A 12,786-nucleotide genomic window follows, 5' to 3' on the forward strand; every position below is an offset into this window, starting at 1 on the left:
TGTAAAGTCTTACTATAAGCATAAATGTCCTTCTCTTCCATGTTGCAGCATTCCTTCCCTCCCCCCCTACCCACCAAGAGGGCCTTTTCCCTATCTGGATGCATCCTTCAGCTACCCTTAGACTGTTGTCCAATTGGGCATTCAGTTCTGAGGTTTGTGCATGCGGACGTCACATTTATGTCCCATGGTTTATGGCCCTGCATGTGATGTCCCACGCACCTTACAGCAACCAAGCTTAAACTTTGGTTTATGAGCTGGATGTTTGGGTCTCCTGAGGCGGAGGATCCCACATGTGAGAAAACTGCAACATGGAAGCGAAGGACATCTGTGGTTATTGTAAGATTTAACACAACTCATTTTTCCTCCATAAAGGATGCCTCTATGCCCAGAACTACTACTTTTTTTATGTAAGCCATTTCTTAGCAACTTTGATAGTACTGTATTTAATGGTTTTGTATCTGATTTTGCTATGTTACTGTATGTAATTATAAACAGTCATCATAGGGCAGGGGAGGGACCATAGTTCACTGGGGACATCTTCATAGCTATGGAAGTCGGACTAGATGGGCAGTTGTTGGTCGTTGACCAATTCCATTGAATTAAAATTGTCAGTATAGCAGTGATTCTCATACTCAAACATCTACTGTTGTATGGTACTCATACAACTGTAACTTTTTTCTGAAAATGTGTTCACTGATGTAAAAAAAATATCTGTTATGATTGTTTTTATATGCTGTATTGGAAACTGTAGCAGAAATGTTTGGGGCTATACAGTGAAGATTGCATAATGAAGCAATTTCTCCTTCAAACAGTGGTGTAATTTCAGAATCCGTGATCATGCTTTTGAGAGAGACTGACTCATAACTGGGAAATTAAGAAGCAGTGTACACAGAGACTGCTTATTTTTTGTAAAAGTTTAATGAAAATGACAGTAGTTGTTTTGTAGTTCCACTTAAATTTGGAATGTGAGGAAGTCGTGGGAAACCACTATCAGGTGAGTTGCTGACCATTTTATGGTATCTGAAGCAGTGGTGGTGTACAGTGCAGTAAATAGTTAACTTGCCAAAACATAGAATCTGGGTATTCTAAATGGTGTAGATTTTAATTTTTATGCCAGTTGAAGTTTCCTTAACTTGCACGTTTCAGCGAAAAACACTAGCAGAGAGGCAGCAACAAAATTGTCGAATTCAGCTGCAAGTTTTAGAGCTTGAGGAAAAGAAGGATCTTCATTTGTATCCTGCCGAGAACTGTACCATTATGGCACTTCCTGGAGTGGCAAGGGTTGTCCATTCCAAGGCTTTTTGTACTGTGCACTGGCAAGAAACTGGGAGGTGTAAACAGAGCACAAAGGACTCCCACTTGCTTCCTCCTGCTCAGCTTTTAGGTATACAAAATACGCAAATGGCAGCTCGGGGGCATCTGAAGAATATTCGAAGTGCTGTTGACATTAGATGTGTGACTGGGAAAGGAGAAGGTAGCACTGACATAAGTAGGAATGTTTCATTGCCTGTTGACTCCTCTCATATGGCAGAGGATAATGTCCAGGAGACTAGCCTCTCTGAAGGAGCATTAGATAGTATTGGGAGTTCACATTCAAGTGATGGTACAGTTTGCAGACAACAAAACCTAGTAGAGAATGTAGAGCATTTGACTGACCCTGAAACGTTAAGTACTGGTGTTTCCTTAGTTGAGTGCAGTGACCAAGAAGCACTTACCCCTGAGGTTGCAGCACTAAAGGACAATGGCAGTTGTGTTTGTGGTCGTTTGGTGGACCCTGATGAACTTTCTACGATTGATCCAGTCCCTCACTACATGAAATCTTGTCAGGACTTGGCTGCTCCAGAGAAGTGTGTATGTTTGGAAAAGGAGCAGAGTACTGAGAAAGATGTCTCTGATGTGAATAGCAGTGCTGTTGAACGTTCTGGAGTTACTGAAATGTCTGGTTTTAATTCTATGCAGTTAATAAATAGGGTTGAATCCCCAAACAGTGGTACCTCTGGCTGTGAAATGCAAATAGGAGATGGCCATGGGGGATCACATTCTGACATTTGCACTAAAGAAGGTTTGGTCAGTGGATCTGATGAGAACTGTCAGGATAGGTCAGCCTCATTGCTTCCACAATCGTCTCAGGGACAATCGGTTAACAAGCCATCAAAGGAAGATTCAACTCGGCTAGCAGAGCAGGTCCAAGAGGAAGGCTGGAACTTCAGGAATGCTGAGAACTTAACACTGGCTGAAGTGTACCTCATGATGGGCAGACCAAACAAACTGCAACTAGAGTATGACTGGGTGCAGACACAAAGACAGGACGTGCAGGAGACAGGCGAGCAGCTGATTACTGCAGAGTGTAGTACTGTTAGTCATAAACAAAAGCTGCTGAAGTCTCTTCTGCAGCTTATTGCTACAGAAGTCAATCCCAAACCTGTAAGTATTGTCCAGGTTATTTTTGTGTTTGTTTTATGTGAGGGTTATACTTTAACATACACATCTTGTTCCCTTTTCTTAGCTACCTATGTCAAACAGAGCTCCTCATTAGCACTCTTCAAGAAGAATCTTGATGATTGGATGGGAAATTCACCCCGGGGATCACTTCTGTGGCTATGCTCGACAGGGGCACAGGAAAATAATTTTCTTGGGTGGCGAAAGCCAGGGTACATTTTTTGGCTAGGCTTGTATGGGCCCTAGGGCCGATAGCCTAGTACCTACCTATGAACCTATGATGGGGCCCAGTCGTGAATTCGAAAGGACCAATTTAAATCTACTCACCTAGCTCATTACTAATTTTTTGACTGATTTGTAAAAGTAACCACATATGCCCAGTAAATGCAAATAACTTTTCAAAGGTGATCTATAAACTCTAGTTTTGTTTAATGACTTGTTCATTTGCACGATATGCACATGGAAAGTTGGAAGGGCAGAGTTGGGACTTACATGACTGCTGTCATAGCAGCCTCAAAACTTCTTTGTGCTGCCCTGAAATTGCAGTGTGTTCTCTAGGGTATTTGCATTGCATATGAATTTTATAAGTTTGTTTGCTTTCGGAAAGGAGTACGTAAATACATCAGGCAGTCTGTAAGCAAATTATTATTTCTATTAATACTGAATTGCAGATTACAGATATGTCAGTTGGTATTGTTTTGTGGTAATGCAATTCTGTTGCAAGAAGAAACCGTTAAGGTGAATAAGTAACTAAAGAAGTCTCTCTAGATCACTGTTGAAGTATTCCCAACTGTTGGGTTATCTCACCAAATAATCTGTATGCCTGGCTTGGGTGCCAAAACTTTCCATAGAGCTATACATCAGAGATATGAACTAACCCTGTAGGCATAAGGGTACATAAGTATACTTATGAGCATAAATCCTCAAATTGTCTTGCTGCCAGTTTGAATGCAGGTTTTGTACCCTTCGATTTGTTCTAAGTATGGTCGTTCATACTGTTTCCTTCTACTGATCATACTGTTGCCTTCTACTGATTCAAACAAGTCCCCTTTTGTGAAATGTTCTTTTATTTTTCTCAGTTGTGTTGCTGTTTGTTAATCTATTAAATGTCAGCTAGGTTGGGAAAGTGAGGTTGCAGTAGGCAGAGTCCCTATAATAGTCTCCACTCTCAGTGCCTTTGCTGTTTAGGTGCAGAGCACAGCTTAGAATTGTAGGGGCTGTCAGTCCTTTGTTCCAAAGCCACTAAGAACTTGACAGTCATCTCTCAATTACTATCTCGTCCAGGCAAAAAATGGCAGACCCTTCTACCCTTGGGGTCCTGCCATTCAAAATAAGAAATTTAAGAGGGCTAGGCCTGATGTCATGACTGCCCAGTCAGACTTGGATGGATTAACAGGAATCTGTGAACCCACGTTACACCTTACATCTGCTCAGACTCCCTTTGCCATGACTTAGCTGGATGCCAGTATGGCGTCTTGAGGTATGCACTTCTGAAGTGACTGTAGCTACAGGTAATGGTGAAAAGAAGTAGCCTTGCTTAATAGTTTCCGAAGGACCCAAAGACATACTGCAGATCCTGTTTAGAGAGGAAAATCCTGGATTGCTCATCAAGGTTTGTGAGGGATTTGGAGCCTCAGTGTTTAATCAAAGCAGATGTTGCACCTGGAAAAAAAGAAACCAACTAAACCTCACTCCTCCAAGATGCCTAAAGAAAAGGAGTAGATGGATTTTTCTTGTGGCCTTTTTAAGGCCAAAGTGGTACTCCTGCCAAACCATCATTTGTAGTGATGGCTACTACTACTGTTTCGCCTTCCACTCCACAAGAGATTTTTAGACACTTTCTGAAGGTGAAGTTGTTAAATCAGACTCAGATGAGCTATGTTTAGTCTATTCATCCCATATCCATTGGCCAAATTGTGTTCCCTTTCTTCAGACTCCACTGTTGAAGAGCTTATTTCGGGAGACACATGATCTGATGTCATTTCCAGTCTTTCGTCAACTGATGGGTCTGTGATCCAACCTTGGGTCTGGCTCAGCTGCTTCACTGAATTCATTGATTCAACTCCCGAGCTCCTCCCTTACCCTTAACGCCCCACCAACATAAGGTGAATAAGTAACTAAAGATGTCTCTCTCTAGATCACAGATCTGATTGCTGCCATATTGCTCAGATGTGGATCTCTTACTCTTGAGCCTTAGAGTTCATTTTGTTTCAATATTTTACAGTTGTAAATTGGTTCAAGTTATACTACATTATATACCTGTATCTCTTTTTCACTCTCCTCCCTTGTTCTTGTAAGTTTTCAAGTTCTGTCTGTCAGGCTGTACTACTTTTTTTCCTATCCATTTACTGTTGGATACTCCTTAAGTACCCTCGCTGGTGCTTTATCTTTCTTTCCTCTTAATTCTTCTTGTTCTATCCTTTAGTGTAGTGGATGTTTGTAGTTAACATTGCTGGTAGTTTTTCTTTTACTATTTTTTCCTATCAAAAAAACTCAATTTCCTACCATCTCTTTGCAGTGGCTAATAAGCCTACTGGATTTAAAAAATGTGTCTCAATTGAGCTTAAGATCCCCCATTCCAGTGCCCACAGGGAAAGTGTGTACTGTCTGGGTGTGGCCCATGTAGACGCAAGCTGTTCTGTTTGTACAGGTGTCAGTTCAGGGCTCTCAGCAACAGGAAAAATAAGCTGGTCCTTAAAGGTCTTCTTCACTCCTCTTCTTTGGCCACTGGAGCTGAAACACCTTGAAGAAGTCTGAAAAGGGTAGGACTGACTTGACTTCCAAGGGTAAAGACTCTAAGAAAAGGTCACCAGATTGCTTTACTACCTCAGCTCTGTCCTGCGATTCTCCTCCCAAGATTTCTAGAAAATCAGATCTGACACCTTTGGTTCCTACTGCTTTGACGCAAAGGTTGCCCTAGATTTGATCACCTAGGTTTTTGTCAGATCCAAACTCCCCTCGGCTCCACTCTCCTTGTTTTCAGAAAACACCTAGGAGGCATTCTAGGCCACCATTAACCAGCTCCTTTAGGTCCTCAAGGAGGTTGTCTGAAGCAGAAGATGATAGAATGATGACAGTTACTCGGATCCAGATGGCGGTAATCCCGATGTCCTTCAAGGATGCATCTGCAGTCCTAACATATGGGTTGTCCTGCCTCAAGCAGCCCTTCGGTCGGCCGGATTCCAAAGTCTGAGTCTGGCCTCAGCTGATGTCGCACTTCACCCGACGTCATAGCTGCTGGGGTATAAAGGCATCAGCCGACACCATTTTCCTCAGTCTTTCTTGCCGCGCAGTGCCCGAAGCAGAAGCTGTTCGCAAGTGCCGGTCGGTCAGATCCAGAGATTTCTACTACCGAAGACTTCTAAAAAAGCTAAGTACCCCATTGGGGACTCTTTCTTGCCTCAGCCGATGTCAGACAAAGTAAATAATTGTTTAACTTGTGGGAAACAAATACCTCATAAGGATTTCCACTCTTACTGCCTTCCTTGCTTAGGCCCAGACCACGACGTATCAGCTTGTCTAGCCTGTGATTCCTTCAACCGACGGACGCTTAGACGTCGGTCGGAGTTTGCAGAGGAGTTTTTTGGTCCCGCTTTTGCTTATAAAATGCAGTCGGAGACTCCGACTACACAATTAGCTAAAAAGCGCAAGGAAAAGGACCGACACTCGCGGTCCACGGTTTCGGCTGAAACCACGGTTAGGCCAACCGCGAGTGTCTCTGTTTCGGCTGAAACCGAGACCTCGGTTCTTCCTTCGGCCGAAAGCATGCCTCCGATAACCGAGGCCTCACAGAGCATGGCTGAATCTGCTACTGAAATTACTGCTACAGAAGCAGGCACCCAGGATTTGTCAAGCACTATTCCTTTAGACATTTCTACCCCTGCACGTGGGGCTGCTAGACCCCCTGCTTCCATGTCTATCAAGGCCTTTTCCAGGGCTAAAGCAGCTAAATCTTCTAAGGCCTTACCTACAAAAGCTCCCTCACACAGGCCTACCTCTAGTTCCCAGATACTCAGCCTGGCTGAGGATCTCATTTCTTTGATCAGGGGATCCCAACCTCACCCAGACAGGGCCTCTCAACCTCCTCCAGATAAGAGGCCTAGGACTGAACCCCCTGAACCTGTCTCTACAGACTACTCCTCGGATGACACAGATATTTCAGACCATCAGGAAGGTCCATATTCTCCTTATGAGGATTCTGATGCAGAAGTCTCCATTCCTTCTGCTTCTCCTCCTGAAGAATTTTCTTTTGGGGAGACCCTACATTCTATGAGGGAACACTTCCAATGGCAGGGCCAGGATTTTTCAGATTCAAGGAAAAGGCTAAGGACTTTTTTACACTTACCACAGCATAGGCCTTTAGCCATTCCTCCAGTACTATCAGTTGTTGATGATGCATATAATGATGCCAGTACTGCTCCTGATTCTCTTCCTCCGGCCCCTGCCAAGCCTGATAGATATTACAGGGTCCCGGACACACACTACCACTTGTATAAGGCTCATGTTGCAGACCCAGAAACCATTTCACAGGGCCCTAAAGGTGTGGCAGCTGCCTCTGCCAAAAACCCTCTTCCCTCTGAAAGGGAATCTAGAGCATTAGAGAGATGGGGTAAAAAGGTTTATACATCTGCTACTCTTTCGGCCAGGGCCTTAAACTGTCAATTTCACATGATTCAGTACCGAGAGTTTTTGTTAGACCAGCTAAATAAAAAACTATCCTCTCCTGAACCTATAGACCGCAAGTCCCTTCAGGATTTGGTACATAACTCTCAGCAGGTCAGTAATCATTTTTTAAAATCTGGCTATGATGCACTGGAGGCTTCCTTTAGATCAGCTATGACTGGAGCAGTGATTCAAAGGCATGCCTGGTTAAAAGAGCAATCCTTACCAGACCATGTTAAGTCAAAACTCCTAGATGCTCCTATGGAGAAACAAAGTTTGTTTGGCTCCCCTGCACAGGAGGTTCTCAAGAAAGTGGAAGAAAAAGCAAAATCTGTCCAAACAGTCAAGGATTTCTTACAGGTCCAACCTCCGAGGTTTAGCAGAAATTGGCCTTCGAAGAATTGGTCCTTTCCAGACACCTCCAGAGCACAGAGAGGCAGAAATAGACGCCCAAGAGGCAGAGGTCAATCTAGGGGTGCCTACAGGGGACGTCAGTGGCAACCTGCCAACCAGAGAAGTGCTGCCACAGCTGCAACTACAACCACTTCCACAGGACAGACACAATGACTTGGCTCTGGTTCCGCCTACCAGGGAACAACTGGAAGCACCCTTGGGCGGAAAGCTAGCCCTATTTTCCGACAACTGGCATTGCATTACAGGAGACAAATGGACTTTACAAACAATAGATGAGGGCTACAGGTTTCACTTCCACACACTACCAAAAAAGAGAGGAATGCCAAACCTTCCACCAAGCCAAAAAACAGAGGCTCAAAAACAAATCAACAACTTACTAAGGATGAGAGCTATAGAAAAGGTACCACCTATGGAACAAGGCCAAGGATTTTACTCCAGGCTTTTCCTTGTACCAAGAAAAGAAAATCAATGGAGACCTATTCTCGACTTGTCTGCACTGAACACATACCTCATTGTTCCAAAATTCAAAATGCTGACCCTCCAGCAACTTCTTACCATGCTGGGCAAGGAGTCTTGGCTGGTGACTCTAGATCTCAAGGAGGCATACCTGCATGCCCCTATACGACCAGATTGCAGAAGACACCTCAGATTTCTTGCAGGATCAGAGCATTATCAATTCTCAGCATTGCCCTTTGGCTTATCTACTGCGCCCAGAGTATTCACGAAATGCCTGGCATCAGTAATTGCTCATTGCAGGCTTCAGGAGATTCAAATTTACCCATACCTGGACGACTGCCTAATACAAGCAGACAACAAGACAAAATTAACAAAAGATTTGGAAAAGGTCATACAACTGTTGCAAGCCTTGGGATACACAGTCAACATTCAAAAGTCAAGACTAGTACCATCAGAAAGGTTAACATTTTTGGGTGCAGAACTGGATACAACAACTCAGATGGCTTTTCTCACAGAAGAAAAACAAAAGCAACTACCAGTCTATTTCATGACATTAACAACACAAACTCCGCTTACTGCAAGGAAAGTCCTGCAAGCCCTGGGTTACATGGCATCATGCATAATATTGATTCCACATGCCAGGCTGCATATGAGGAAGTTGCAGTGGTACCTAAGGAATGTATGGTCTCAACACAAGCACAGTCTAGAAGCCCAGATTCCAATAATTCCATGCCTGAAAAAAGAATTCCTGTGGTGGGCTCAGGCCTGTCAGATGAACAGAGGATTACCTTTCCAAAAACCACATCCAAGCCAGACCATCACCACGGACGCCTCAGACCTAGGCTGGGGGGCACACATGGAGGACAAGTGTATACAAGGCCTATGGACCCAAGACCAGCTGCATCTACACAAATCTAAAGGAGATGCTGGCAGTGAAACATGCAATCCAGGCATTCAGACCATTCCTTCAACAAGGTCACCTGCTGATAAGGACGGACAATACCACAGTCATGTGGTACATCAACAAACAGGGAGGTACACACTCATATCCTCTATGCTGGATGGCAACGGACCTGTGGATTTTGGCCCTGAATCTCAACATTCAACTACAGGCCAGATTTGTACCAGGAAAAGAAAATTCACTAGCAGACACCTTAAGCAGAACTACCACGGATGCTCACGAATGGATGCTGCATCCAGACATCTTCAAAACCATAACAAAGAAATGGGGAATGCCAGAGATAGACCTGTTCTCCTCCCCACACAACCACCAATTGAAGAAATTCTGCACAAGAGCATACCACCCACTTGCCTGGAGGGTGGACTCCCTTTCCTTCAGCTGGAAAAACCTGACAGCATATGCATTTTCACCTCTTCCTTTGATGTACAAAGTCCTACTGAAGATCAGAGAAGAACAGCCAAATGTAATCCTGATAGCTCCGGACTGGCCAAGGCAGCATTGGTACCCGCTACTGAGAAGCATGTCTCGGACACACTCATGGCCTCTACCTCTATGTCCCTTACTTCTAACACAGAACAACTACAAGACCCTACATCCAAACTTGAAAACACTGCAGCTAGCTGCTTGGAATATTGCATAAAACAAAATAAACCAGATTTATCTAATAGGGTTAAGGACATTATCCTGGAGGCACGCAGACCCTCCACAAGGAAAACTTATTTAGCCAAATGGAAAAGATACCTCATTTGGAGTGCAGCAAAGGGAGAAAATGTCTCATTGGCAAACATAGCACACATCCTGGAATACTTAGCAGAACTGTTCCACAATGGCCTGCCCTACTCCTCCATTAAGATTCATGCATCAGCAATTTCAGCAGAGTACAACATGGATCCTCCTGTCTTCTCTCATCCTCTACTCAGGCAGTTCTTGAGAGGAATCAAAAATGTAAAGCCTCCAAGGAAACCACCTTTACCTACATGGGATCTCAACTTTGTGCTGGAAAAATTAACACTTCCCCCTTTTGAACCAGCAGCAACAGCAGATTTACAGTTCTTATCTTGGAAAACTGCTTTCCTGCTAGCAATCACTTCAGCAAGAAGGGTATCTGAGTTACAGGCATTAATGGCAGTACAGCCTTTCCTTATCTTCCATCAGGATAGAGCGTCTCTGAGAACTAATCCTACTTTTATGCCAAAAGTGGTCTCCAGGGTATCATTGAACCAAGCGATTCATTTACCTACATTTTTCCCCAACCCACAGAACAGAGGGGAAAGACTACTACATACCTTGGATGTGCACAGACAATTACACTACTATCTGGACAGAACTAAGACCAACAGAAAAACTGACCAGCTTCTGGTAGCAAATGCAACAGGAGTGCAAGGAAAAGCAATTTCAAAACAGACAATCTCAAAATGGATAGGAAATTGCATTAGATTTTGCTACTCTTTTCATGGAAAGACAACTCCTGAAAATATCAGGCCTCACTCCACAAGAGCTACAGCCACCATTACAGCTTTCCTACGAGGAGTGGCTACCAAAGACATTTTAGAAGCTGCTACTTGGAGCTCCGTGCATACATTTGCCAAGCATTATAATCTTCCTTTATACTCCAGATCCTGAGCAGGTTTTGCAACTGCTGTTTTGCAAGGGATCTTAACTACACCATCTTTATCTTAGTGCCTCCTCCCCCAGTTTGGCTATGGTGTTCTACCCATATGTTAGGACTGCAGATGCATCCTTGAAGGACATAGTACAGTTTTGTACCTACCATAAATGTAGATGTCCGATAGGTATGCATCTGCAGTCAGGATTACCCACCCTCCTTCCCCTCTGTGGTATTCCTAGGGTACTTAACCCTCTTTTAGCTAGCTGGGGGAATCTATTATGGTGTATTTGTTTGTATGTATATATGTATATATATATTTTGCTTTCTACTGTTTGGAGTTATTTGCAGTTATCCAAATTTAGCCTTCCTAGAGGGCACCTGGCATCTGGGGCAAGAAACACTGAGGAAAATGGCGTCGGCTGATGCCTTTATACCCCAGCAGCTATGACGTCGGGTGAAGTGCGACATCAGCCGAGGCCAGACCCAGACTTTGGAATCCGGCCAACCGAAGGGCTGCCTGAGGCAGGACAACCCATATGTTAGGACTGCAGATGCATACCTATCAGACATCTACATTTATGGTAGGTACAAAACTGTACTTTTTTAGTCACCCATTGGACCTATGACCCTGCCTTCCTCTGAACCAATAATTATATCTCCTCCTCTGATCTGGACCCCCCCTCCCCCATTTCAGAGGCCTCTTACCCGAGAACCCTAAGGATGTCCTCATCTGATTTGAAGACCAGGTAGTTCTTTGACTTCGACAGCATCCCTGAGTTGCCCAGCTCTGAGGTTTTTGGAACAGGAGGACTCCAAGAGCAGAAGAATCTGTGCTGGCTAGGGGGAGGGGGAAGAGTTTTCAGAGCCGTCTTTTTCCCCTAGAGCTTCAGTGCTGGACAGCTCAGGTCCAATTCCTCCTTTGGGGCTGGGCTCTAGGGGGAGTTAAGCTGTGCAGAGGTCTTCAGCTCCTGCTCTGCAGACTTCTCTTTCTCCTACACTAACTACCTAGAGATAGGACACCTTTGCCCCCCTTGACTCCTGCTTCTATTCCACCATTGGGTTTGAGATCTCAGCCTCTCAGCTCTGTTCCACTGGGACAGCCTACCCCAGTCGAGCCTCCAATCAGTCCGTAGGGACTCCCGTGCCACTTTTGATACCGCATCAGACTATCCTACTAGTGAAGTCCCTCGGAAGAGGACATCTAATGAGAGATGTGTGGATTCCCTTCAAAAATTTCTCACTGAATACATTGATTTTGATGGAGAACATTTCTCCAGCTCTCCACCAGAGAAAATTTCCTTTTAAGTAAAACTAGAAATTTTAAAGCAAAAAGATGGATGGTCTTCCGAAGACATGGATTTTGATGGAGAACATTTCTCCAGATCTCCACCAGAGAAAATTTCCTTTCAAGTAAAACTAGAAATTTTAAAGCAAAAAGATGGATGGTCTTCCGAACTCCCTTCCAAGGAGGAGTCTGTGTTTCTGGAGTCCTTTGGGTCTGACTCAGCAATGTCTTGGTTACTCCTCCAGCTGGTGAGCTAATAGATGTGATCTCATGTCGGGCATAGAAGGAACTGAATACTGTAGAGTCAATTACAAAGCAACCTGATAAATTTTTAGCCCCTTTGAAAGACTGGGGACACTGGAGTAGAAAGGTCCTATTAGATGCTATGATTGTGGTAGCAACCACCATAAAAGAGCTCACAGAGCACAGCACATCTGTCCATCTCCATAGCATGGAATCTAGGGCCTTGGTATCTACTCCTTAAAAACCTTTGCCCTGAGGTTGTTAAATTATTTGGCACATTTTAGTGGATTGCAAAGAGATTTGATAAACAGCTGGGTTTCTGGAGCTCCTTTTTCTCTGGAGGCTGTCTGTGGAGCTTGTCTCTGCACTTAGAAGCCTGGGTGTCCCTCACAACAGATTCCTGGGTGCAGAGGATAATATCCAAGGTCTGTTTCAGACCATTTTCTCGAATTCCTCCTATAAAAATGAGGAAGGACCCCAGTGTTACACCCAGAGTGAGGTGGCAGTTCTGGAAATAAGAAAGCTGCTAGAAAATGTAGTCATCCAAAAGGTTCCCCCCAGAACAGATAGGATCTGGAAGTTACTCAAAGTTTTTTTTAAGTGCCAAAGAAAATGGGAGACTCGAGACCCCATACTGGACCACAGCAAACTAAATCAATATGGAAGGTACTCAAAGTTCTGAATGTTTACCGTTCAGTTTATTCTACCATTGTTACA

At 44.1% G+C, this 12,786-nt stretch overlaps 1 protein-coding gene across 1 annotated transcript in view; it reads left to right on the plus strand.

Moving 5' to 3' along the window:
* The window catches only part of CRAMP1 (cramped chromatin regulator homolog 1), a 1,694,263-nt gene that overhangs the window by 374,777 nt on the left and 1,306,700 nt on the right, over positions 1-12,786 (plus strand). Inside the window, exon 4 of the mRNA XM_044088908.1 lies at positions 1,147-2,424. Within this exon, the coding sequence (XP_043944843.1) occupies positions 1,147-2,424 (1,278 nt within the window). The remainder of the gene's footprint in view (positions 1-1,146; positions 2,425-12,786) is intronic.

This window comes from Protopterus annectens, chromosome 12.part0 (genome assembly GCF_019279795.1).
Source record: "Protopterus annectens isolate FY-2018-M chromosome 12.part0, PAN1.0, whole genome shotgun sequence".
NCBI lineage: Eukaryota > Metazoa > Chordata > Ceratodontiformes > Protopteridae > Protopterus > Protopterus annectens.